This window comes from Lampris incognitus, chromosome 9 (genome assembly GCF_029633865.1).
Source record: "Lampris incognitus isolate fLamInc1 chromosome 9, fLamInc1.hap2, whole genome shotgun sequence".
NCBI classification, from domain to species: domain Eukaryota; kingdom Metazoa; phylum Chordata; class Actinopteri; order Lampriformes; family Lampridae; genus Lampris; species Lampris incognitus.
In genome coordinates, this window is record NC_079219.1 from 60,792,855 (window position 1) to 60,818,521 (window position 25,667).

The 25,667-nt window shown below is 44.6% G+C and overlaps 1 protein-coding gene across 2 annotated transcripts in view; it reads left to right on the plus strand.

The window, feature by feature from the left end:
• The window catches only part of capn7 (calpain 7), a 39,801-nt gene that overhangs the window by 3,069 nt on the left and 11,065 nt on the right, over window positions 1-25,667 (plus strand). The window contains exons 5-20 of one of the 2 annotated variants that reach the window (XM_056285914.1): window positions 977-1,216; window positions 2,672-2,758; window positions 3,436-3,562; window positions 4,361-4,446; window positions 4,641-4,734; window positions 5,226-5,372; window positions 6,232-6,338; window positions 6,609-6,729; window positions 7,900-8,044; window positions 9,894-9,993; window positions 13,605-13,740; window positions 17,808-17,883; window positions 18,156-18,301; window positions 19,827-19,889; window positions 22,031-22,161; window positions 22,731-22,823. In XM_056285914.1, coding sequence (XP_056141889.1) covers window positions 977-1,216; window positions 2,672-2,758; window positions 3,436-3,562; window positions 4,361-4,446; window positions 4,641-4,734; window positions 5,226-5,372; window positions 6,232-6,338; window positions 6,609-6,729; window positions 7,900-8,044; window positions 9,894-9,993; window positions 13,605-13,740; window positions 17,808-17,883; window positions 18,156-18,301; window positions 19,827-19,889; window positions 22,031-22,161; window positions 22,731-22,823 — 1,899 coding nt within the window. The remainder of the gene's footprint in view (window positions 1-976; window positions 1,217-2,671; window positions 2,759-3,435; window positions 3,563-4,360; window positions 4,447-4,640; window positions 4,735-5,225; window positions 5,373-6,231; window positions 6,339-6,608; window positions 6,730-7,899; window positions 8,045-9,893; window positions 9,994-13,604; window positions 13,741-17,807; window positions 17,884-18,155; window positions 18,302-19,826; window positions 19,890-22,030; window positions 22,162-22,730; window positions 22,824-25,667) is intronic. The other variant, XM_056285915.1, reaches the window with a different exon arrangement.

Below are 25,667 nucleotides of genomic sequence, written 5' to 3' on the forward strand. Positions count from 1 at the left end.
TGAGTTGGTTTTCATTGTTGTCCTCCAGTAGAAATGTCTTTATTATGTCCCCCCCCCTTTTCCCCCCAATTGTACTTGGCCAATTACCCCACTCTTCCGAGCCATCCTGGTCACTGCTCTACCCCTTCTGCTGATCCGGGGAGGGCTGCAGACTACCACATGCCTCCTCCCATACATGTGGAGTCACAGCCATTTCTTTTCACCTGACAGTGAGGAGTTTCACCAGGGGGACGTAGCGCGAGGGAGGATCACGCTATTCCCCCCAGTTCCCCCTCCCCCCTGAACAGGTGCCCTGACCGACCAGAGGAGGCGCTAGTGCAGCGACCAGGACACATACCTATATCCGGCTTCCCACCTGCAGACATGGCCAATTGTGCCTGTAGGGACACCCGACCAAGCCGGAGGTAACGCGGGGATTTGAACTGCCGATCCCCGTGTTGGTAGGCAACGGAATAGACCACTACGCCATCTTTATTATGTTTATGTGTGTGATTTTGAATAAATAGAACTTCATGTGAGAGATCAGAGGAGTATCACATGATATGAAGGCATAGCAGGTTCTCTACGCAAGTCAAACTTTATTTAAACTGTATTGGTCACACTGAAAACATTGCAGTCTGCTTTATAAAGAACTGAAGCACAAAGAAATGGTAGGAAGGAAAAAATCACTATGAACAAAAATGAAATTGAAAGTATTTTAAAAACAAAATCACAGTTTTGAAACCAAGCATAACTAAATCCAACATGTAGTAAAAGGATAGTGTTGTCTATTGTCTGTGAAACAGCAGCAGTAGTTTAACAGTATCCAAATGGCCCATTTCCTGTTCTATGACTTTATACTTTATAAGTAGACACATGGTCCCTTTGACTCACAGTTTGATAATGCAGAGTTCTGAAAGGCGAGGCTGCTAGGTACTGCTTAGTTGAAGTGATTTCAGTGACAGTCAATTGATACAGCATCATCATGATTTATCAGGGCGGAGGGCCTTAAAGAATCCCAGTCCAAATCAACTCCAACTCAGCATCAGGACAGCCAAGGGCCCTCCAGGGCCAAGCCCGGCAACAGTGCATTCCCCTCGGGCCCAGTCCGCCAGTTTTTCCCCCTTGGTCCGGACTTCACCCTGCATGACCGTCCCCAGCCACAGCCGGTCCGGGCGGTCCAGTCCAGTGAGCCGCAGGGCCAGCGCTACACATCAGAAGAGATCGAAGTGCTGAGGTGGGCGTTTTGGTAGAGTGTGTCGTTTGGTATTTCTTACACAGACCTGGCATGGGCAGGAAATGACTTCACCACTGTCTCTGTTATGAATAACTCAGGAGTTGCATGAAATGTCTGAACGGTTAGAGTAAGTTTTCTGGTGCACTTTTGTGTAGTTGTGGGACAACTTTCCAATTACATTGGGTCTTGCTGTGAATTTATTGATTTGAAAAATAATTCCTCAGCCGTAAAATTGCTTGGGATAGCGTTAGTTTTATTTATAACCTCATGGGCAAGTTATAAACAAAATATATTGTTTTTTATTTAACCAAAATTACCAAAAATCTAGTCTTGACTAGAACTTTATATTGCAATACAATTACGGCGTTTTGAAATGAAAAGTTGCAGATCAGAAATGGTCTTTTCTGATTTTTTTTTTTTAAATATAGCATTTGAGTTATCTAACTCATGGATAGAAGCAGAGGACTGCTGGCGAGCCTCCACCCTGCTAAAAAAGCATCAACCCTGTCAGCTCATTTTCAGCAACAAAACACTGAATGACACCTCTCAGTATCGAAACGTAGGCTGCTGCTTAACTTAATTTTGGCACAAGGAACAACCATTCATGGGCGGCACAGTGGCGCAGTAGTTAGCATGGTCGCCTCACAGCAAGAAGGTCCTGGGTTCGAGCCCCAGGGTAGTCCAACCTTGGGGGTCGTATCGAGTCGTCCTCTGTGTGGCATTTGCATGTTCTCCCGATGTCTGCGTGGGTTTCCTCCCACAGTCCAAAGACATGTAGGTCAGGTGAATTGCCCGTACTAAATTGTCCTTAGGTGGGACTGTGTCAGTACTGTGATGGCCTGGCGGCCTGTCCAGGGTGTCTCCCCACCTGCCGCCCAGTGACTGCTGGGATAGACTCCAGCATCCCGCGACCCTGAGAGCAGGATAAGCGGTTTGGATAATGGATGGATGGATGGAAACAAAACCATTCACACCTTGGAGTGGCTGTATGCCCCGCCTACTATAGGGGCAACACGGCTGGTGCTGCAACTGCCAGTCAGCCAGCTCATCATCTGCTGGGCAACTCATCATCTGCTGGGCAGCAGCAGGTCAACATGGGTGCTCGCACTTTGAACAAAGAAATAGAAGTGCCATAGTTTTCTATCTATTCGTTTTTATTACTCCCTCTGGAACGGTGTTCAGTAGTGTCCCCCTGGAATGGTGTTCAGTAGTGTCCCCCTGAAACGGTGTTCAGTAGTGTCCCTCTGGAACAGTGTTCAGTAGTGTCCCTCCGGAACTGTGTATTGTTTTTCCATATTAATAAGGATGGGGCGATCATATAAACATTATTAACTGTTTGCTGTCATCTTGAAATAATGAAGTTTTTCATGTTAAAAACTAAAATGTATGCACAAATCAAGTTGTTGAGAATGGTCAGTTCCAGTTTCACTCATCCACTTCCCTCTTCATCTTCAGGAGTACCTCCACAATCAACTGCATGGCCTACGTCCCCTTCATGAGCGTGGACCTGAGGGAGCGATTCGCTTTCCCCGTCCCCTTCTCGTGAGTCTACTGCTGAGTCTATCCTGCTGATGTTAGCTTTACTTTTTCTTTTTGGATTTTTCCCCCTTTTTCTCCCGAATTGTACCCGGCCAATTACCCCACTCTTCCGAGCCGTCCTGGTCGCTGCTCCACCCCCTCTGCCGATCCGGGGAGGGCTGCAGACTACCACATGCCTCCTCCCATACATGTGGAGTCACCAGCCACTTCTTTTCATCTGACAGTGAGGAGTTTCACCAGGGGGACATAGGATGTGGGAGGATCATGCTATTCCCCCCCAGTCCCCCCTCCCCCTGAACATTCGCCCCGACTGACCAGAGAGGAGGCGCTAGTGCAGCGACCAGGACCCACACCCACATCCGGCTTCCCATCCGCAGACATGGCCAATTTTGTGTGTTTGGACGCCCGACCAAGCCGGAGGTAACATGGGGATTCGAGCCAGCGATCCCCATGTTGGTAGGCAAAGGAATAGACCGCCATGCCACCCATATGCGATGTTAGCTTTTCTTATGTTCCCTCTGTTCAGTGATACAGTCTGTAGCAGATGAATGTTGAGGGTCTTATTTTAGCTTGAAGAGGTTTATTTTTAGACGGTTTTCTTTCAGTGGCTCGTCACATTGTCTTCTGCACCACACAGTTTCAGCCAAACATGGGTGCTGTCTATCTGTTCTGTTATACAGGGACAAAACAGGCAAACTGGCTCTGTCCCCCAAACAGAAAGCCATTTTCTCACGCTGGGTGCGGCCGGATGAGCTCTGCAACAACCCCACCATGATCCTGTCAGTGTCCAGCTTCAGCATCAAACAGGTGACACTCTCGGCTAGCGCGTATTGACCCATTTATCTGTGAGTGTAACTGCAGTACGTCACCCATCACTGCTTCAATAGATATGCCCCCACCCAACTCCACACATGTAGTTAGGCTAATACCCACCCAGCAATTTTCACATCATACAGATATAACAGTCATATGAGTTACTTCATTAAACGTTTACCTCCACTGTAGCTCAAAAACAAGAAATACTGTCTGTTTTGACAAACACGAGGTCAAACAATACTTTATTGTAGCTGCAGTGTACTGTGGCCATTGCAGTTCATTAAGAGTTACATAGCTAATCACAGTGTTAAGTCTTGTTCTTACATCAAGCTAAAATGCAGGTGTTACAGTAGAGGTGTGCATGAGTGTGTGCACGTGTTTGTGCAGATTCATCCGGTGGAGCACCTTCAGATGCTAGACTAGCATTTGTATCGCCAGTCTGTACAGACCATAGCCACAGCCTGGTCTGAATGGTCTGGTCTGTACAGACCATAGCCACAGCCTGGTCTGAATGGTCCGGTCTTGTACAAACCATAACCACAGCCTGGTCTGAATGGTCTGGTCTGTACAGACCATAACCGCAGCCTGATCTGAATGGTCTGGTCTGTACAGACCATAACCACAGCCCAGTCTGAATGGTCTGGTCTGTATAGACCATAACCACAGCCCGGTCTGAATGATCCGGTCTTGTACAGACCATAACCACAGCCTGGTCTGAATGGTCCGGTCTTGCACAGACCATAACCACAGCCTGGTCTGAATGGTCTGGTCTTGTCTCCTGGTTTTCAGACAGTGGTGTCTGACTGTTCCTTTGTGGCATCGCTAGCAATAAGTGCGGCCTATGAAAGGCGCTTCAACAAGAAGCTTATCACCAGGTATGAAATGTCAACCTATGTACTCTAGAAATATTACAAGATAATAATAATAATAATAATATCATTATTACTACTACTACTAATAATAGTATTATTGTTAATAATAATAATAAAAATGATTCCTGTGACTTTAAATCAAATGGTGCCATAATCAATTACATGTGTGTGTGTGTTTGTGTGTGTGTGTGTTACAGCATAATCTACCCTCAGAACAGACGAGGGGAGCCAGAGTATAATCCTTGTGGGAAGTACATGGTCAAACTTCATATCAACGGTGTACCCAGAAAGGTAAGGCAGTAACCAAGCAGAATCCTGTAGTACAACAAATGACAAATACACAGAATCCTGTAGTACAACAAATGACAAGTACACATAATCCTGTAGTACAACAAATGACAAATACACAGGCATGTGCCTCAATGATGTTTGCACAGAAAGCCATTGACAAAGGACAAAGGAACATGGATTAATGTGATACGGTATAGGGACAACATTTTCAGGACACAGTACACTCTATACATCACTTACTGAACATTTATCTCTTATTTATTTCACCCAGAGTGGAACGTACAGCTCTTTCTGTCAGGGAATCTCATTTTCATTATGTAGAACCTGAAATCCTGGTTTGGCCTCTGGTGGAACTGAAAGGGAATTGAGATGCTACAGCTGTCGAGCATTACTGTGATCATGCAAGCCACATCTTACCCATCTCCCACCAAAGCCTATCTGTGCAGCCAAGGTTGTGAACTCACAACCTCTCCCTCTGTCCCTTCCTGTAGGTGATCATAGACGACTACCTCCCGGTGGACAGGAATGGTGAGCTGCTATGTTCCTACTCCAGTAATAGGAACGAGTTGTGGGTGTCCCTCATAGAGAAGGCCTACATGAAGGTGATGGGCGGCTACGACTTCCCTGGCTCCAACTCGGTAGGTGGGCCTTGGAGGACCCTCCTCTGACATGCACTGAAGTAGGACTCCTGTTTGTGTGTGTGTGAATGGGAAAGAGAGAGAGAAGGATGAGGAGGATGAGAGCAAATGAGAGAGGGACATTTGGGAAAGGGAGAAGAACTGGAAAGAGCATGAGGGAGAAAGACAGAGCTAAATCATTTTTTAAGACAGATGAATTTCTCTTTTCTTATGCCTCCCTCCCCGACGGAAGACTCTTCAGAGGCCAGGGACCGCCAGTGAAAAGGTGCCATCAGAGCTGATGGTGTGCATTAGAAAGACACCCTCTACCTATCAGGGTAGATATTAATTAATCCTCATGTGTGATTAGAAGTTTAAACATTGACAAGGTACTGTTGCTGCTTCTCATGAGGTCAGGCTCTAACACGATGAGACATCAGTGAAGGAAGGTACCCACTTGATGACTTCACTGGCATGCCTGCACACACAGCATCAGCCCTGCAGCAGCTGGTTAATTTAAAGATGCTTCCTGTGAGACAGGCCAGTAGGTTGTTCATATCATAACCTAGGGGTAAGCATGATAAGTCAGTACATTGTGTAAATATGTGATGTAGTGCGTTAGTTTGTCTATATGTGATTACTGTGTGAGTGTTTGCTCTGGAGGATGATACAAGGGATTGTTGCGTTGTATCCAGTGTGTCCGTCTGTTTGATGTGAGGATTTTTGTGTTTCAAAATGAGCAAGCCACCATTTATCATCCATCAAAAAGTAACTCACAATGTTTGAAAATGAAGTAAAAGTCTGTTGTATTATCTTAGATCCTATTTGACATGGACATGTTGTGGAGTGTGATGTGTTTGTATTCCGTGTGCATCTTTAGAACATTGATCTGCATGCGCTCACTGGTTGGATCCCAGAGCGCATTGCCATGCACTCAGACAATCAGTCCTTTAGCAAAGACGACACCTTCCGTATGCTGTATCAGAGGTGAGAGACACACACACACACACACACACACACACACACACACACACACACACACAGTAGTGATAGTCATTCATTGGGTCTGCTGCTGTTATGCAGGTTAATTCAGTCAGTCAGTAGAAGTACAAGTTTTGCAACGTTTAATACACCCCTGCATCAGCTTTCATCCTGTTTTTTTTCTGTCTCTAAACTCATCTCTGTTGAGTTTCTCTTTATCTTTTTGTCCCTCTCCTTTCTCTCACTCTCTCTCTGTCGATCTCTTTTCCCTACCAGGTTTCACAGGGGTGATGTCCTGATCACAACGGCAACAGGGGTGATGACAGAGGAGGAAGGGGAGAGATGGGGCCTGGTGCCCACACATGCTTATGCTGTTCTTGACATTAGGGAGCACAAGGTTAGCATCATCCTGTCACCAGTAACAATGGTTAGCGTGATGCTAGTGCTACCAGGCTGGCACTGCACTTGGTTAGCATCATCCTGTCACCAGTAACAATGGTTAGCGTGATGCTAGTGCTACCAGGCTGGCACTGCACTTGGTTAGCATCATCCTGTCACCAGTAACAATGGTTAGCGTGATGCTAGTGTTACCAGGGTGGCACTGCACTTGGTTAGCATCATCCTGTCACCGGTAACAATGGTTAGCGTGATGCTAGCACTACCAGGGTGGCGCTGCACTTGGGCTGGAGGAGTGGTAGCCTCAGATCTTTTCTGTATGGCCTGAAATGTTTTTTTTCCACAAGGAAGAAACAAACAAACAACTTAGTTTTACTTGGTAGTTTATACACCATTGCCATCATCAACTGATACTCTCCAAATGAACTAGCTGTCACATTCCTGAAACGTCAGGAATGTGACAGCTTGTCTACAACTTTATGCAGTATAACCTACATTATGTCATTCATCAGGCAGCGCCAAAAAAAAGGGAAAGCAAGCCAAAGCTCAGAGCCAGAGCGATCCAATTTCTCTGAAAAAAGGGAGTGTATATGTGACACTTGTGTGTTCAGGATGTATGAAGAGAGAACCCTCTTAACAACTTGTTGGTTCAAAACATAATGGTTGATGATACGTGGATTATAGGAATATAGCCCCCTCGTGTTTCTCTTTGTCTCCATGTATTCTTGTCAGTGAAGTCCAACGTATTTCCCCCGGTTTTTCCACTATCTGGACTTGATATGGTCAGCTACACTCTGTGGACTTGCCATGGGCATAAAAAGTAAATCGACTTGGTGTAGGAAAATCATAAGATTGTAAACACTTAACACACCTACATGGAGTTGCCATTTATAAGTTGAAAGTACAATTACTGGAGATAAGCAGCAATAAGGTTATTTTAGATTACTGCATGGCAAGTGTGACACACCACTTCCATGTTTTATTACATTAGACATGTGGTGTAGGATGTTTGTTGTTTTCTGTTCTATTCTTGACTGGGAAAATGGTTAAACCTTCCAGTACAATCTGAAATATGTCTGTCGCTTGCTCGGTTGACAAGTGAGTTAATCCGCTGCCTTTCTTCCCAGTGACTTGTATTTAGCCGAGGTTTGTGTGCATGTTGGCTTTTCAGGGGATGCGTTTCCTGCAGCTGAAGAACCCATGGAGCCACCTGAGGTGGAGGGGCCGCTTCAGCGAGCGTGACGAGAAGAACTGGACCCCTGAACTCCTCAAGTACTTGAACTTTGATCCCAAGACAGCACAGAGGTTTGACAATGGTATAATATTCCAACTCAGTCCTTATAGTGTAATATATAGACAAGCCAGAGGGGAAATATGCTTTCATTTTGTCAACAAAAAACCCAAATTAGCATACTCTTTTTTTGAAAAGGTAACTCATAATTTTTTGTTATTTTGTTATCAAATCTGTTATTGTGAAAGAAAAGCTATTGATTTAAAATAACTTTGAACCACCTTGATTCATCATAAAATCCAACATGGCAAATACATGAAGGCAAAGACTGCAGCACAAAGTCATGCCTGTTCCGCCTTGTGGCGTGGACACATCAGTGGCAGCCACATGATACCTTGCATTGTCTTATCCATTCATTTGTTGTTTAAGTCAAGTCAGTTTTATTTGTATAGCCCAATATCACAAATTATAAATGTGCCTCAGGAGGCTTTACAGCAACACAACATCCTGTCCTAGACCCTCACACCGGATAAGGAACAACTCCGAAAAAAAACCTTTAACAGGCAGAACAAACAGGAAGAAAGCTCAGGGAGAGCAGCAGAGGAGGATCTCTCTCCCAAGACGCACAACGTGCAATGATGTTTTGTTTACACAATTTACACAATACAACATTGAAAGAGGATAACACAATTATAATGGAATTATAAAATATATAAAGAATATGATGCACAGGATGCTAAGCAGTGTCCAGACGCCACCAGATAAGCCCAGGGCCTGAGCCACGTGACCGCCATAACCATGTTAAAAAAAAAAAACCTCAGTCACACATCTTAGTGAGAGAAGGCTATAACATTGAAACAGGATAACAAAATTATATGGCTTTATAAGATATATAAAAAGAAAATGTGATGAAGAGGATGCCAGTGTCCAGGCGGTGACCACCATCACTATGCAGACCTGGGAGGAGGTCAGACTGCACGTGCACACAGGGGAGACTCACATCTCACCATTCACACACACAGAAGAAGAGAAAGGAGAAGACATCATTCAGAGAGAGACAAAAGACACGTGAGAGAAGAGAACCGTTTGCAATAGTCAATAATCTATACTCTATAATCTACACACTATAATCTGTACTCTATACTCTATAATCTATACTCCACTCTATAATCTATACACTATAATCTATACTCTATAATCTGTACTCTATAATCTATACTCCACTCTATAATCTGTACTCTATAATCTATACTCTATAATCTCGGAACAGTGGTTGGTAAATTCATTGAGACAGAAACCGACCCACCATGCAGTACAGCTTGTGAAGCACTCAAAGACAACTAATTGTAGGTTAAGACAAAAAGATGAGTTTTAAGTGTGGATTTAAAGGACTCAACAGACTCTGATGGTCTGATGGCAGCAGGCAGGTTATTCCACAAGAACAGGGCCCGATAGGAAAAGACCCTGCCACCAGCTGACTTCTTTTTAACTTTGGGTACACACAGGAGCCCTGTATTTTGCTTTTTGTGATTGATTATCAGGATTAATATATTTCATATATATTTAAATATATTAATATATTTAATATATTTTAAAAGAATTGAGATATGTCTCACACCCTTAAGAAGGGTGCTGCAAATATTACATCACAAACTCAGTCACTAGAATACAAACAGTTGCCTCAAATTCAGCCCGTTGGATAAGCGACAGTTTTTGTTTTCAAGATGGCCATGCAGCGTAGTCCTGTAAATGTTTTATGAACAAAGCTCGTAGTTTTTAATCATCATTTTCCCATAACTTAATAGCTAGTAAAATGCTATTAGAAAACACTTCAAATCAAATTCAGTTGAGCCCTGAAGAAAAGGCTGTTGGCTAAAATTGGGATATGTGGATTAACGTGAACCTGCTGGTGTAAAGTCATTCATTGTCTGCAGGTGTTTTCTGGATCGCCTGGGAGGATCTGTGTCAGTACTATGATGTCATCTACCTGAGCTGGAACCCTGCCCTCTTTAGAGATTCTTCCTGTATTCACAGGTACGTGTGAGGATGCACATGCCAGTGCATTCTTAGTGTCGGTCCCAAGCCCGGATAAATGGGGAGGGTTGTCTCAGGAAGGACATCCGGTGCAAAACTTGCTAAATCAGATATGTGGCTCATAAATCAGATCTCCATGCCGGATTGGTTGAGACCCGGATTACCAACGACCGCCACCGGTACTGTTGGCCAGCAGGTTACCGGTGGAAACTATGCTACTGTTGGGTGAAGGAGAAGGGGAGGGGGAAGGCATGTCCAGAGGCAGCGAGAGAGGAGGAAGGGTAGGAGTGTGGAGGTGGGAGTTGGAATTTTGAATGTTGGCACTATGACTGGTAAATGGAGAGAGCTGGCTGATATGATGGAGAGAAGAAAGGTAGATATACTGTGTGTGCAAGAGACCAGGTGGTAGGGGAGTAAGGCCAGGAGCATCGGAGGTGGGTTCAACCTCTTCTACCATGGTGTGAATGGGAGGAGAAATGGGGTAGGGGTAATTTTGAAGGAAGAGTATGTCAAGAGTGTGCTGGAGGTGAAGAGAGTGTCAGACAGAGTGATGAGTATGAAGCTGGAAATCGGAAGGTGTATTGCTGAATGTCATCAGCGCATATGCCCCACAAGTTGGGTATGAGATGGAAGAGAAAGAAGAATTCTGGAGTGAGCTGGATGAAATGGTGGAGAGGGTACCCAAGGAGGAGAGAGTGGTGATTGGAGCAGACTTCAATGGGCATGTTGGTGAAGGGAACAGAGGTGCTGAGGAGGTGATGGGCAGGTATGGTGTCAAGGAGAAGAATGTGGAAGGACAGATGGTGGTGGATTTTGCGAAAAAGATGGAAATGGCTGTGGTGAACACATATTTCAAGAAGAGGAAGGAATACAGGGTGATGTAAAAGAGTGGAGGAAGTTGCACACAGGTGGACTATATCTTGTTCAGGAGGTGTGATTTGAAAGCAATTGGAGACTGCAAGGTGGTGACAGGAGAACGTAGCTAGGCAGCATCGGATGGTGGTCTGTAGGATGACTTTGGAGATCAAGAAGAGGAAGAGCGTGAAGGCAGAGCCAAGGATCAAATGGTGGAAGTTGAAGAAGGAAGACTGTTGTGTGGCGTTCAGGCAGGAGTTAAGACAGGCACTGAGTGGTAGTGAAGAGTTGCTGGATGGCTGGACAGCCACTGTAGAAATAGTGAGAGAGACAGCTAGGAAGGTACTTGGTGTGTCATCTGGACAGAGGAAGAAAGACAAGGAGACTTGGTGTTGGAATGAGGAACTACAGGAGGGAAGGAGAAAAGGACTTGTACCGATTGGCTAGACAGAGGGACCGAGCTGGGAAAGATGTGCAGCAGGTTAGGGTGGTGAAGGATAGAGATGGAAATGTGCTGACAAGTGAGGACAGAGTGTTGGGAAGGTGGAGGGAGTACTTTGAGGGGCTGATGAATGAAGAAAATGAGAGAGAGAAGGTTGGATGATGTGGGGATAGTGAATCAGGAAGTGCGGTGGATTAGCAAGGAGGAAGTGAGGGCAATTATGAAGAGGATGAAGAGTGGAAAGGCAGTTGGTCCTGATGACATACCTGTGGAGGCTATAAAGTTGATCAGCCACAGCATGAAGATATGGGAAAGAGTAATAGAAGCTAGGTTAAGAGGAGAAGTGATGATCAGCAGCAGCAGTATGGTTTCATGTCATGAAAGAGCACCACAGATGTGATGTTTGCTTTGAGAATGTTGATGGAGAAGTATGGAGAAGGCCAGGAGGAGTTACATTGTGTCTTTGTGGATTTAGAGAAAGCATACGATAGGGTGCCGAGAGAGGAGGTGTGGTATTGTATGAGGAAGTCGGGAGTTGCAGGGAAGTATGTAGGAGTGGTGCAGGAAGTGTGACAGTGGTGAGGTGTGCGGTTGGAATGACAGATGGGTTCAAGGTGGAGGTGGGATTACATCAGGGATCGGCTCTGAGCCCTTTCTTGTTTGCAGTGGTGATGGACAGGTTGACAGACAAGATCAGGCAGGAGTCTCCGTGGACTATGATGTTTGTGGATGACATTGTGGTCTGTAATGAGAGTAGGTTGCAGGTTGAGGAGAGCCTGGAGAGGTGGAGGTATGCACTGGAGAGAAGAGGAATGAAAGTAGGAGCAAGATGGAATATATGAATGAGAGGTAGGACAGCAGAAGGGTAAGGATGGAAGGAGTAGAAGTGATGAAGGAGTATGAGCTTAAATACTTGGGGTCAACTGTTCAAAGTAATGGGGAGTGCAGAAGAGAGTTGAAGAAGAGAGTACAGGCAGGGTGTAGTGGGTGGAGAAGAGTGTCAGGAGTGATTTGTGACAGAAGGGTACCAGCAAGAGTTAAAGGGAAGGTTTACAAGATGGTAGTGAGACCAGCTATGTTGTATGGTTTGGAGACGGTGGCACTGATGAAAAGACAGGAGGTGGAGCTGGAGGTGGTAGAGTTGAAGATGTGTGTGTGTGTTTTGAGTTCATGGTTATGGCTAAAAGGGTAGTTCTGAGCATTGTGATCACAATTAAAATCTGTGTTTAAGGATCTTGCTGATTTTAGGAGAAAAGTTATTTCACAACACTTATTGTAATAAGAATCAAAAAGAATAAAGATATAAAATAAAGGCTAAATATGAATATATTATAAATGTAGAATACAATGTCTTGATACGTGCTCAATAATCCAGGTCAGGAAATGACAGAGAGGTGAATCAGTTCATGTGGACACAGCGTTCAGTGTGTCATCACTCCTTGTGTAAGTGACGGTAGGTTTCATATGCACAGTGTGCACATGAAGGATGGTTGGTTTGGGTTTTATGCATCTGTGTTGTTTATAAGGGTGGGGACACCGGCAGTCACTGTATTGTTTATAAGGGTGGGGACACCTGCAGTCACTGTATTGTTTATAAGGGTGGGGACACCTGCAGTCACTGTATTGTTTATCAGGGTGGGGACACCTGCAGTCACTGTATTGTTTATAAGGGTGGGGTACCTGCAGTCACTGTATTGTTTATAAGGGTGGGGTACCTGCAGTCACTGTATTGTTTATCAGGGTGGGCACACCTGCAGTCACTGTATTGTTTATCAGGGTGGGCACACCTGCAGTCACTGTATTATTTATCAGGGTGGGGACACCTGCAGTCACTGTATTGTTTATAAGGGTGGGGACACCTGCAGTCACTGTATTGTTTATAAGGGTGGGGACACCTGCAGTCACTGTATTATTTATAAGGGTGGGGTACCTGCAGTCAAGTGAGACTGAAGAGGTCACTTAGATGATGATGAAGCGTTTCTCTCACTAAACGTGTCCAGATGAACTGGTCCAGTGGTGAAGTACAGGTGATTGACATGAAAGGTAGCAGACGGTCCATCATGTGCATGTCACCGTACAGTGTGTGTATACAGATGGGCAATTACGCAGTTTTGAAAAGCGTTAATGATTGTGCGTTGTACCAATGGGTTGATCGTGTATTTGCAAATGGTGAAATGATATACAGTATTCAAATGTGAATAAGTGCTTTGTCATGTCAGACATTAATATTTTATGTACCCCCTGACATACTGTAGTACGTTTAGTGTTATGACACTCATGTGCCACTACCTGATGTCTGGTGTTCTGTGTACAGTAGCTGGGATGGGAGGCAGGGACCAGTTAAGGATGCCTACAGCCTGGCCAACAACCCCCAGTACAGACTGGAGGTCCAGTGTCCAGCAGGAGGCGCTGCTGTCTGGGTGCTACTCACCAGACACATCACTGACAAGGTAGGATTTGGCCAGAGTGGCTCTCTGGTTTTCCTTCATCTCTTTGGACTAAGCTGCATGGGGGCTCTGCGAGGAAGCTGAACAGGACTGGACACGTGGTTTCTCTGTGCTGTGCTGTTCAGAGGTTCATAGCCTGTCGTGTGAATTGTCATGTGTTTCATATTACGTAGCGCTTTCATTCATATTCAAAACGTCACCTCATTCCAACATTTCTGAATATTGAGGAAATTTCAAGCAAACCTGTTAATTGGAAAAAATTCAAATGTGCATCAGGGGCTTAAAGGGATTGAATGTACGTATTACAAACCCCGGAAGAAAAACACTGAAGACATGACACAAATATCAGACAAATATTTACGTTTTGCTTCCAGGGGCCTTTCTGGAATAATCTCTTTATCAACATGTCAGCTTTTCCATCTCAAGCAAACAGATGAACTGTTTTACAATGTTTCCGAGCTTATTTAATATTATGCTGGTTCCATTTAGCTTTTCTTATTTGCAACTTTGAAACTCAGCCTGATCAAAGCACAGCTACAGTTACACAGCACATACTGACACAAGGCACAGCTACAGTTACACAGCACATACTGACACAAAGCGCAGCTACAGTTACACAGCACATACTGACACAAAGCACAGCTACAGTTACACAGCACATACTGACACAAAGCACAGCTACAGTTACACAGCACATACTGACACAAAGCACAGCTACAGTTACACAGCACATACTGACACAAAGCACAGCTACAGTTACACAGCACATACTGACACAAAGCACAGCTACAGTTACACAGCACATACTGACACAAAGCACAGCTACAGTTACACAGCACATACTGACACAAAGCACAGCTACAGTTACACAGCACATACTGACACAAAGCACAGCTACAGTTACACAGCACATACTGACACAAAGCACAGCTACAGTTACACAGCACATACTGACACAAAGCACAGCTACAGTTACACAGCACATACTGACACAAAGCACAGCTACAGTTACACACCACATGCTGACACAAAGCACAGCTACAGTTACACAGCACATACTGACACAAAGCACAGCTACAGTTACACAGCACATACTGACACAAAGCGCAGCTACAGTTACACAGCACATACTGACACAAAGCACAGCTACAGTTACACAGCACATACTGACACAAAGCACAGCTACAGTTACACAGCACATACTGACACAAAGCACAGCTACAGTTACACAGCACATACTGACACAAAGCACAGCTACAGTTACACAGCACATACTGACACAAAGCACAGCTACAGTTACACAGCACATACTGACACAAAGCACAGCTACAGTTACACAGCACATACTGACACAAAGCGCAGCTACAGTTACACAGCACATACTGACACAAAGCACAGCTACAGTTACACAGCACATACTGACACAAAGCACAGCTACAGTTACACAGCACATACTGACACAAAGCACAGCTACAGTTACACACCACATGCTGACACAAAGCGCAGCTACAGTTACACAGCACATACTGACACAAAGCACAGCTACAGTTACACAGCACATACTGACACAAAGCACAGCTACAGTTACACAGCACATACTGACACAAAGCACAGCTACAGTTACACAGCACATACTGACACAAAGCACAGCTACAGTTACACACCACATGCTGACACAAAGCGCAGCTACAGTTACACAGCACATACTGACACAAAGCACAGCTACAGTTACACAGCACATACTGACACAAAGCACAGCTACAGTTACACACCACATGCTGACACAAAGCGCAGCTACAGTTACACACCACATACTGACACAAAGCACAGCTACAGTTACACACCACATGCTGACACAAAGCGCAGCTACAGTTACACACCACATACTGACACACGGTTCATGGAGCGAAGGGACAGGGCCAAACGTGCTAGACAGAAGACCCTCTATTACATGTGTATATATAGTAGACTGTATTACACATGTATAGATAGTAGACTGTATTACATGTGTATAGGTAGTAGACTGTATTACATGTGTATAGATAGTAGACTGTATTACACATGTATAGATAGTAGACTGTATTACATGTGTATAGATAGTAGACTGTATTACATGTGTATATATAGTAGACTGTATTACACATGTATAGATAGTAGACTGTATTACATGTGTATAGATAGTAGACTGTATTACATGTGTATAGATAGTAGACTGTATTACACATGTATAGATAGTAGACTGTATTACATGTGTATAGATAGTAGACGGTATTACACGTGTAGAGATAGTAGACTGTATTACATGTATAGATAGTAGACTGTATTACATGTTTATAGATGGTAGACTGTATTACACATGTATAGATAGTAGACTGTATTACATGTGTATTGATTGTAGACTGTATTACATGTGTATGGATAGACTGTATTACATCTGTATAGATAGTAGACTGTATTACACATGTATAGATAGTAGACTGTATTACATGTGTATAGATAGTAGACGGTATTACACGTGTAGAGATAGTAGACTGTATTACATGTATAGATAGTAGACTATTACATGTTTATAGATGGTAGACTGTATTACACATGTATAGATAGTAGACTGTATTATATGTGTATTGATAGTAGACTGTATTACATGTATAGATAGTAGACTGTGTTACATGTTTATAGATGGTAGACTGTGTTACACATGTATAGATAGTAGACTGTATTACATCTGTATAGATAGTAGACTGTATTACATGTGTATAGATAGTAGACTATTGTTTGCAATGGTGATGGACAGGTTGATTGGTGAGATCAGGCAGGAGTCTCCGTGGACAATGATGTTCGTGGATGACATTGTGATCTGTAGTGAGAGTAGGGTGAAGGTGGAGGAGAGCCTGGAGAGGTGGAGGTATGCACTGGAGAGAAGAGGAATGAAAGTCAGTAGGAGCAAGTCGGAATACATATGCATGAATGAGAGGGAGGACAGTGGAATGGTGAGGATGCAAGGAGTAGAGGTGATGAGGGTGTATAAGTTTAAATACTTGGGGTCAACTGTTCAAAGTAATGGGGAGTGCAGAAGAGAGTTGAAGAAGAGAGTACAGGCAGGGTGTAGTGGGTGGAGAAGAGTGTCAGGAGTGATTTGTGACAGAAGGGTACCAGCAAGAGTTAAAGGGAAGGTTTACAAGATGGTTGTGAGACCAGCTATGTTGTATGGTTTGGAGACAGTGGCACTGATGAAAAGACAGGAGGTGGAGCTGGAGGTGGCAGAGATGAAGATGATAAGATTTTCATTGGGAGTGATGAAGAAGGACAGGATTAGGAACAAGTATATTAGAGGGACAGCTCAGGTTGGACAGTTTGGAGACAAAGCAAGAGAGGCAAGATGGAGATGGTTTGGACATGTGTGGAGGAGAGATGCTGGGTATATTGGGAGAAGGATGCTGAATATGGAGCTGCCAGGGAAGAGGAGAAGTGGAAGACAAAAGAGGAGGTGTATGGATGTGGTGAGGGAGGACATGCAGGTGGCTGGTGTGACAGAGGAAGATGCAAAGGACAGGAACAGATGGAAACAGATGATCCGCTGTGGTGACCCCTAACGGGAGCAGGCAAAAGTAGTAGTAGTAGATATTACAGACAGAGTACAGATGTGGTACAGACATGTTACAAATGTGTTACAGATGTGGTACAGGCATGTTACAGACGTGGTATAGATGTGTTACAGGTGTGTTACAGATGTGGCACACGTGAAACAGATGTGGCACAGTCGTGTTATACATGTGGTACAGATGTGTTACAGACGTACAGACGTGGTATAGATGTGGTACAGATGTGTTACAGATGTGGTACAGATGTGTTCCGGATGTGGTACAGATGTGGCGCATACAGCAGTTCATCACAGTTAGCATTCAGGTAGCTGTTCAGAATCATTCAGGAGGAAAATGTGTTGTCACCCTTTACACACTGTGTGTCATCAGTTATTTTAACACTTAGGTTCATTTACCGACATTTTCTTCTGTTTTAAAATTTTTTTTTGATTTATTTATTTATTTTGTTTGTTTGTTTGTTTTGTGCAGGACGACTTTGCACAGAATCGGGAGTTTATCACGCTGGTTGTTTACAAGACAGAGGGAAAGAAAGTTTACTATCCAGGCACGTTTTGCATCATTTGTTTTTTCTTCCCCTGGTAATGCCTGGTACTGCCATATGTATGTCCACACACACACACACACACACACACACACACACACACCTGTAAACTGTTGTTGAGTTTCTCAGTGACTAAGACTGACTTGTTTTGTGTCTGTGAGGTTTTCCATAAAGAACTTGGCAGCAGAGCTTTGTGTTAAACCATGTTCTGCACATCACAACTAGTGTTGAAATAAAGCCTGACATGCCCCATCTCCACCCATCTGCACACACAGCGGACCCTCCTCCATACATCGATGGCATTCGTATCAACAGCCCACACTACCTGACCAAGATGAAGCTGACCAGCGCGGGGACACACACCTTCACACTGGTGGTCTCCCAGTACGAGAAACAGAACACCATCAACTACACACTACGGGTAACACACACACACACACACACACACACACATCTGAGTCTCCTCTTGCTCTCCACTTCTTCTCTGCTCTCTCTTCCTTTCACCTTCATTCCTCCTCACCGTTCACCTAATCTGACCTCGCCTTTCTCGTTTCCTGCTTTCCTTTCCTTTCTTTTCCTCTCCTCTCTTTTTTCTTTCATCTCCTTTGCTCCACTCTCTTCTCTCCTTTTCTCTCCTTTTCTCTCCTCTCCTCCTTCCCTGTCCTCTCCGTAACTATTTGAAATACACCACTCTTTCCTTTCACATTCGAGCAGTTCTGCATGGCAGACACTACCAAAGACAAAGACCCCTACCAAGGACCCCTACCAAAGACATGTAGGTCAGGTGAATCATCTGTGTGTGCGTGTGCATGTGTGTGGGCCCTGAGATGGCCTGGCGGCCTGTCCAGGGTGTCTCCCCCGCCTGCTGCCCAATGACTGCTGGGATAGGCTCCAGCATCCCTGCAACCCTGAGAGCAGGATAAGCGGTTCGGATAATAGAGGGATGGATGGCTGTTCTAAAGAGGAGGTTGCACCACAGTACTGAGACTGTTTGAGAGTGGATACACCATAGTTGCATAACTGTTGGTACCTTAAAAAAATGGGTGGCCAAGATTTTGTGCCTATTTTGTAGCTGATCAAAAGTCAAGGTTAAACCTCTGTCTACGATTTCTCCCAGTGTCTCAGTGCCTTCACCAGACCAGACATAGATAAGAGTTTTGCTCTGGACCAGGGTGAAGTCTGGGTTAGAGGATAGGGGTGTCAGTGGGGATGTCCAAATCCTCTGTTTCCCTAGTTAGCCTCCAGCTTTAAGAGAGCATTTTGTAAAAGAAAGTTACCCTTAACAGCTAAACTGACCCACTTTCTGGAAGTGTACAGTACATTTTTCAGCGGTAGAGGGCGATGCCTCGGGAAGGAGTCAGCCAGACATTTCTGCGGTGTTGGCATAGCAGTGCAACACGTGTCTTTCGGTTTAAAGATATTAATTGTTAAGGATTCTTTTATTCTACAGTATTGTTTTTACTGTTCTAAACATGGCGTGGCAGTCTATTCTGTTTCCCAACAGACTAGACCGCCACGCCACCCGGACACCCCTTCAGCCTTCATTTTAGATACTGACGTTGTATCTGTTGGTGTTCTAGCTGGTACGAGACCTTAAGCACTGTGTGGTTTCTGTAAGGAAGTCCTGCCTGACAGTGACCATTAAAATGAGCGGCTGCAAAAGTGCCTGTGTTGAGATGTTTCTTGATTAGCTATTGTCTTACATTCAGCAGCAATAGAAAGTATCAAATATGAGGTTTTTGCGCACAAATCTCCAGAATTGTTACTGTGAATTAATCATTTTAATTACCTTAAAGTAATTAAGATAACTGAAAGACCCAGGGTCTTGTTTAGTTCATGTTTTGCACACCACTGTTTCAAAGTGGATAGAACAAATTGAACTGAATTGAATCAGTGCATTGACGATTATGAATAATAATGACGATAACGTTTGCCTCCGTCTGCAGGTTTACTCTGGATGTAAATTCTCCTTCTCCAAGATTCCAACACCTTTCACTCACACCAAAAGGGTAAGTTACTCATTCTGTTCGAGATGGGATTAGTTTTTATGTCGTCATTTAATAATGTGATACCAAAAAATGTGCATCTTCATGTACGCACATATCTCTGCTCATATTTTCCAATACCTCATGCTGTTGAGGTCTCACCAGTACAGACCTCCAGTGATGGTTTGGTGGATGTAGATTACCATGTCCATGTTCTGATATACAAGAAGTTGGTTTCTGCTCTTTTTCACCTATAAACTGCAGATTGTGGGTACACACTGTTTCCTCCCAGATATCCCTGCTGCTTCAGATGTGCTGCACCATCTGAAGTAGTCGGGACACATTAGCCCTACCAGCTCCACAACCGAGAAAACTGCCATTAATGTTCCCTGTGGAGTGAAAGAAATACTGGGATTTGAACCAAGAACTTCAGCACTGAGATGCTAGCATAATAACTGCTCGAATCGACTCTGCTCATACCTCTGCATGCTAACTCTATATATATATATAAAGGGGTGCACATAACATTTTTGGTCTGGTTCTCAAGGGAGCATGGAGATGTTGCTTGGTACTCAGCCTTACACAGCACAGTTATTCTACAAGATGATGTTATCACTACCCTCCTGACTGCTCTCCTCCCCGTCTTCCTCTCTTTCAAACATGGCAGATGAAGATGTAGGCCTACTGTTGTCTCCCTGGTTGAGTCTGGATTAGCTGTTTGCATCCACAAGTCAACAGCTGTCTTCGGGTCAGAAGTCTCTGTTGTCATCTTAGAAAAGTGGATGTGCATCAGGGATGAGAGGCGAGAGTCTGACAGGCGGGATCTGTACTTTCTTTTTATTATATTGAGATGTGAAAATCCCCTCTCACATGCAGCACTGCTCAAGGGCAGTGTCAGGGACAACAGAAGGACTTAATGAATGTTGGAGTAACTATCTGGATGACTTACCTTCAGTGTTGACCAAGTCATACACAGAGGAGGCTGCCAGATGTTCTCCTGCTTGTTTTAAACACATCCATTCTCTTACAGTGGAGTCTCTGTCAACAGACAAGCTGGCCTATTTCTGGAGGATGTTAGTAAGTGTTGTGTTGCCAAAACTGTGGAGGTCTTGCATTTCTTGAGGCCAAGTTGAAGGATCAAAAATTGACTTAAGGGATTCATACCTGCTTTCAAACCCATTAATTAGACCTCTCAATACATCAGCCTTGTCCCTGTCAGCATCAACATGTGAAACAATCTCTTTCCTGTACTTGCTTCCCTGTCCAGCAGTAGTGTCAGCTGTCCAGCAGCTACCATGAGCTCATCTTTACATTCACCAACAGTCAGTTTCTCTTGCTGGAACCTGACGGAAGTGAACTGTACCATGTTTCCAGGGTCCAGCATGTTGGCTAGGAAACACTGAAAACGCTCGGTGCAGACATGTTTTAGGTCACTGTCATCACTGTAGACACTTGAAATTGAATGGCAGAGGCATCTGGGTAGTGTAGTGGTCTATTCCGTTGCCTACCAACATGGGGATCCCGGTTCGAATCCCCGTATTACCTCCGGCTTGGTCAGGCATCCCTACAAACACAATTGGCCATGTCTGCGGGTGGGAACCCGGATGTGGGTATGTGTCCTGGTCGCTGCACTAGCGCCTCCTCTGATCGGTCAGGGTGCCTGTTCAAGGGGGAGGGGGAACTGTGGGGAATAGCGTGATCCTCTCACAAGCTACATTCCCCTGGTGAAACTCCTCACTGTCAGGTGAAAAGAAGTGGCTGGTGACTCCACATGTATCGGAGGACAATAGTTGTCCTACTTTCTTTTTCCCTCTTCCTCTTTCTTTCCATACTCCAAATGAGCCCTTGAGCAAAGCACTTAAGCTGGTCATTGTCATAGTTTGTGGCCTCATTAAAGGGGTAGTCAACCTTTTTACATGGTTTTTACCTGGAGTCCAGTGTTTTAGACCAATAAAATATGTAGAAAGTAAAATGAGTAGAAAGATGACACGCCGGTGTAGCCAACTAAACTCTCTGGGTAGACTTGAGAGAAGCTGAGACGAGATGTTCTTTTACAACACGTTTACCCTCAGTCTGACCCACACCACAATCACTACACCAAATCAACTTTGTCAGACAGAGTCAGAAAAGTCCAGTTCACCCCGCTTCTTTCCTTCTCTTCCCAGATAAATGGCCAATGGAAGGGGCTGAGCGCTGGAGGCTGCAGCAATTACAAGGACTCGTACAAACGCAACCCCACCTACCAGTTCAACCTGGAGCGCCCAGGGCCTCTGCTCATCGAGCTCCGTGGATCCAGGTATGGGTGGGTAAGAGCTGGTTTAGCAGGAAAATGTAGCAGGGAAACTTTGGTGGAATGTAATAATGTCCATATCCCTTCGAAGATAAAACGTGCAGAATTATCGGCACGGTGGTCCAGTGGTTAGCACTGTTGCCTCACAGCAAGAAGGTCCTGCATTCGAACCCCAGGCCATCCCAGGTCCTTTCTGTGTGGAGTTTGCATGTTCTCCCCGTGTCTGTGTGCGTTTCCTCCGGGTGCTCTGGTTTCCTCCCACCATCAAAAAGACATGCATGTAAGGGTTAATACTCCTGCCTATGCCCCTGAGCAAGGCAATGGAAAGAAGAACTGGAGTTGGTCCCCAGGTGCTGCAGCTGCCCACTGCTCCTATACAGTAGGATGGGTTAAATGCTGAGAACACATTCATTGTAAGAATACAATGACAAAATAAAGTCTTTCATTTCGACTTCCAATTTTTTTAACACACTCACGTTTTTTTGTTTTTGTTTTTTGTTGTTTTTGTTTTTTTTTTACATGTACGGGTGTCAGAATACAATAATACGCTAACTGTTTGTTCTCTGTCTCTGTAGACAGTACAGTGTAGGGTTTGAGATGGTGACTGTATCTACGGTTGGAGAACCAGGTCCTGCAGGCTTGCATAAGAAGAGCAGTGGTGACTACAGGTATGCTTTAGAACTGCCTCTCTCTGTAACTGTCTCAACCTCCCACCTAACACTGGCCTCTCGGGCGAATTACCTTGTTTTCCAAGGCCGGTTTTACCAAACCCACAGAATGGCCACGGAATAGCGGAGAAGCACTATGGACTGGTTAGCCATGGACTGAGAGCTCCATCATTGGTAAAATGTTTGGATTAGTTTGGTGTTGAGCCGAGTCCTTGTGAAGTGTTCATGACTAGTGAATATCAGCCAGGTTTTCTTAATGGTAGTGATTAAAACAACGTAAACCTTGCCAAACTCCAGAGTTCTGCATTCAGAGGAAGGAGCTCGGCCCGTGGTCTGTGTTTCATATTTACTAAAACTGATGTTTATTTTATATTTTCTTTATTTTACAAAGGTTTCCGGAGTGACTAGACCAACAAAACCTCAGAGGCTATATTTATTTATTTCATATGTTTTCAACCGAAGCAAAATCCAGTTTTATTTGGAAGTGTTTTCCAGTTGACATCTTACATCCCAACTATCTGTAAAGTTCTGCACCTGAGAGCAGGAAGTCCTGCAGTCCCCTAGTGTTCACTACTGTCTGGCATGGATTTATCAAAGAAAAAAGATTTGCAAAACTGGAAAATTATTTTAAGTAATTTTTACTTGAAGGTATGCATGGTTGGTGACTGCTCTTTCTATGGGGCTGTACTGTGAGCTCCTTGGTGGAGAGTCTTGGTTTTTACTTGAAAGTAAGCATGGTTGGTGACTGCTCTTTCTATGGGGCTGTACCGTGATCTCCTTGGTGGAGATTCTTGCTTTTTACTTGAAAGTAAGCATGGTTGGTGACTGCTCTTTCTATGGGGCTGTACTGTGAGCTCCTTGGTGGAGAGTCTTGCTTTTTACTTGAAAGTAAGCATGGTTGGTGACTGCTCTTTCTATGGGGCTGTACTGTGAGCTCCTAAGTGGAGATTCTTGGTTTTTACTTGAAGGTAAGCATGGTTGGTGACGACTCTTTCTATGGGGCTGTACTGTGATCTCCTTGGTGGAGAGTCTTGGTTTTTACTTGAAGGTAAGCATGGTTGGCGACTGCTCTTTCTATGGGGCTGTACTGTGAGCTCCTTGGTGGAGAGTCTTGGTTTTTACTTGAAGGTAAGCATGGTTGGTGACTGCTCTTTCTATGGGGCTGTACTGTGAGCTCTTAGGTGGAGAGTCTTGGTTTTTACTTGAAGGTAAGCATAGTTGGTGATGACTCTTTCTATGGGGCTCTACTGTGAGCTCCTAGGTGGAGATTCTTGGTTTTTACTTGAAGGTAAGCATGGTTGGCTACTGCTCTTTCTATGGGGCTGTACTGTGAGCTCCTTGGTGGAGAGTCTTGGTTTTTACTTGAAGGTAAGCATGGTTGGTGATGACTCTTTCTATGGGGCTGTACTGTGAGCTCCTTGTTGGAGGGTCTTGGTTTTTAAAGTCATCATTGCTCAATTGAACTGTTGAAGCCCAATGAGAAGTCCTAAGTTTCTCTATACCGAAGCAACTGCTGAAGTTTGATTTTAGATGCCCGACAACATTTAGGTTAAAAATATTGACCCTGGGCGCCCGGTTAGCGTGGCGGTATATTCAATTGCCTACCAACACGGGGATCGCTGGTTCAAATCCCCATGTTACCTCCAGCTTGGTTGGGCATCCGTACTGACACAATTGGCCGTGTCTGCAGGTGGGAAGCCGGATGTGGGTATGTGTCATGGTTGCTGCACTAGCACCTCCTCTGGTTGGTCGGAGTGCCTGTTTGGAGGAGGGGGGGGGGAACTGGGGGGGAATAGCGTGATCCTCCCACGTGTTACGTCCCCCTGGTGAAACTCCTCACTTTCAGGTGAAAAGAAGCAGCTGGTGACTCCACATGTATCGGAGGAGACATTTGGTAGCCTGCAGTCCTCCCCGGATCAGCAGAGGGGGCGGAACAGCAACCGGGACGGCTCGGGTCCACAAAAAAAAATTAAAATATTGAACCGATTCTTCATCCAGACCGCCGGAGTTCTTGCTGTGGAATAATGAACTCTTCCTGAGGGGAACTGACATGTTGGAGATGAATCCATCATCATCATCATCGGTGTACCTCCCAGCAATAGTTGTCATGGCAGAATGAAGACTAGATTTAGCTTGACGGTCTGTCATATGATCTAAAGTCACGCATGTCACTTTCACTGCCGTGTTGTGGTGCAGTGGTCATGTGTCTATGGGACGTCCTTCCTGTAGATGTGCAGCATGTGAGTCGACACGAGTCACTTAGCACACAAGTCTTCATGGTCTCACAGTACAAGTCAGTTAGCACAGAAGTCTTCATGGTCTCACAGTACAAGTCACTTGGCACACAAGTCTTCATGGTCTCACAGTACAAGTCAGTTAGCACACAAGCCTTCATGGTCTCACAGTACAAGTCAGTTAGCACACAAGCCTTCATGGTCTCACAGTACAAGTCAGTTAGCACAAGTCTTCATGGTCTCACAGAACAAGTCAGTTAGCACAAGTCTTCATGGTCTCACAGAACAAGTCAGTTAGCACACAAGTCTTCATGGTCTCACAGTACAAGTCAGTTAGCACAGAAGTCTTCGTGGTCTCACAGTACAAGTCACTTGGCACACAAGTCTTCATGGTCTCACAGTACAAGTCAGTTAGCACACAAGCCTTCATGGTCTCACAGTACAAGTCAGTTAGCACAAGTCTTCATGGTCTCACAGAACAAGTCAGTTAGCACACAAGTCTTCATGTTCTCACAGTACAAGTCAGTTAGCACACAAGTCTTCATGGTCTCACAGTACAAGTCAGTTAGCACACAAGTATTCATGGTCTCACAGTACAAGTCAGTTAGCA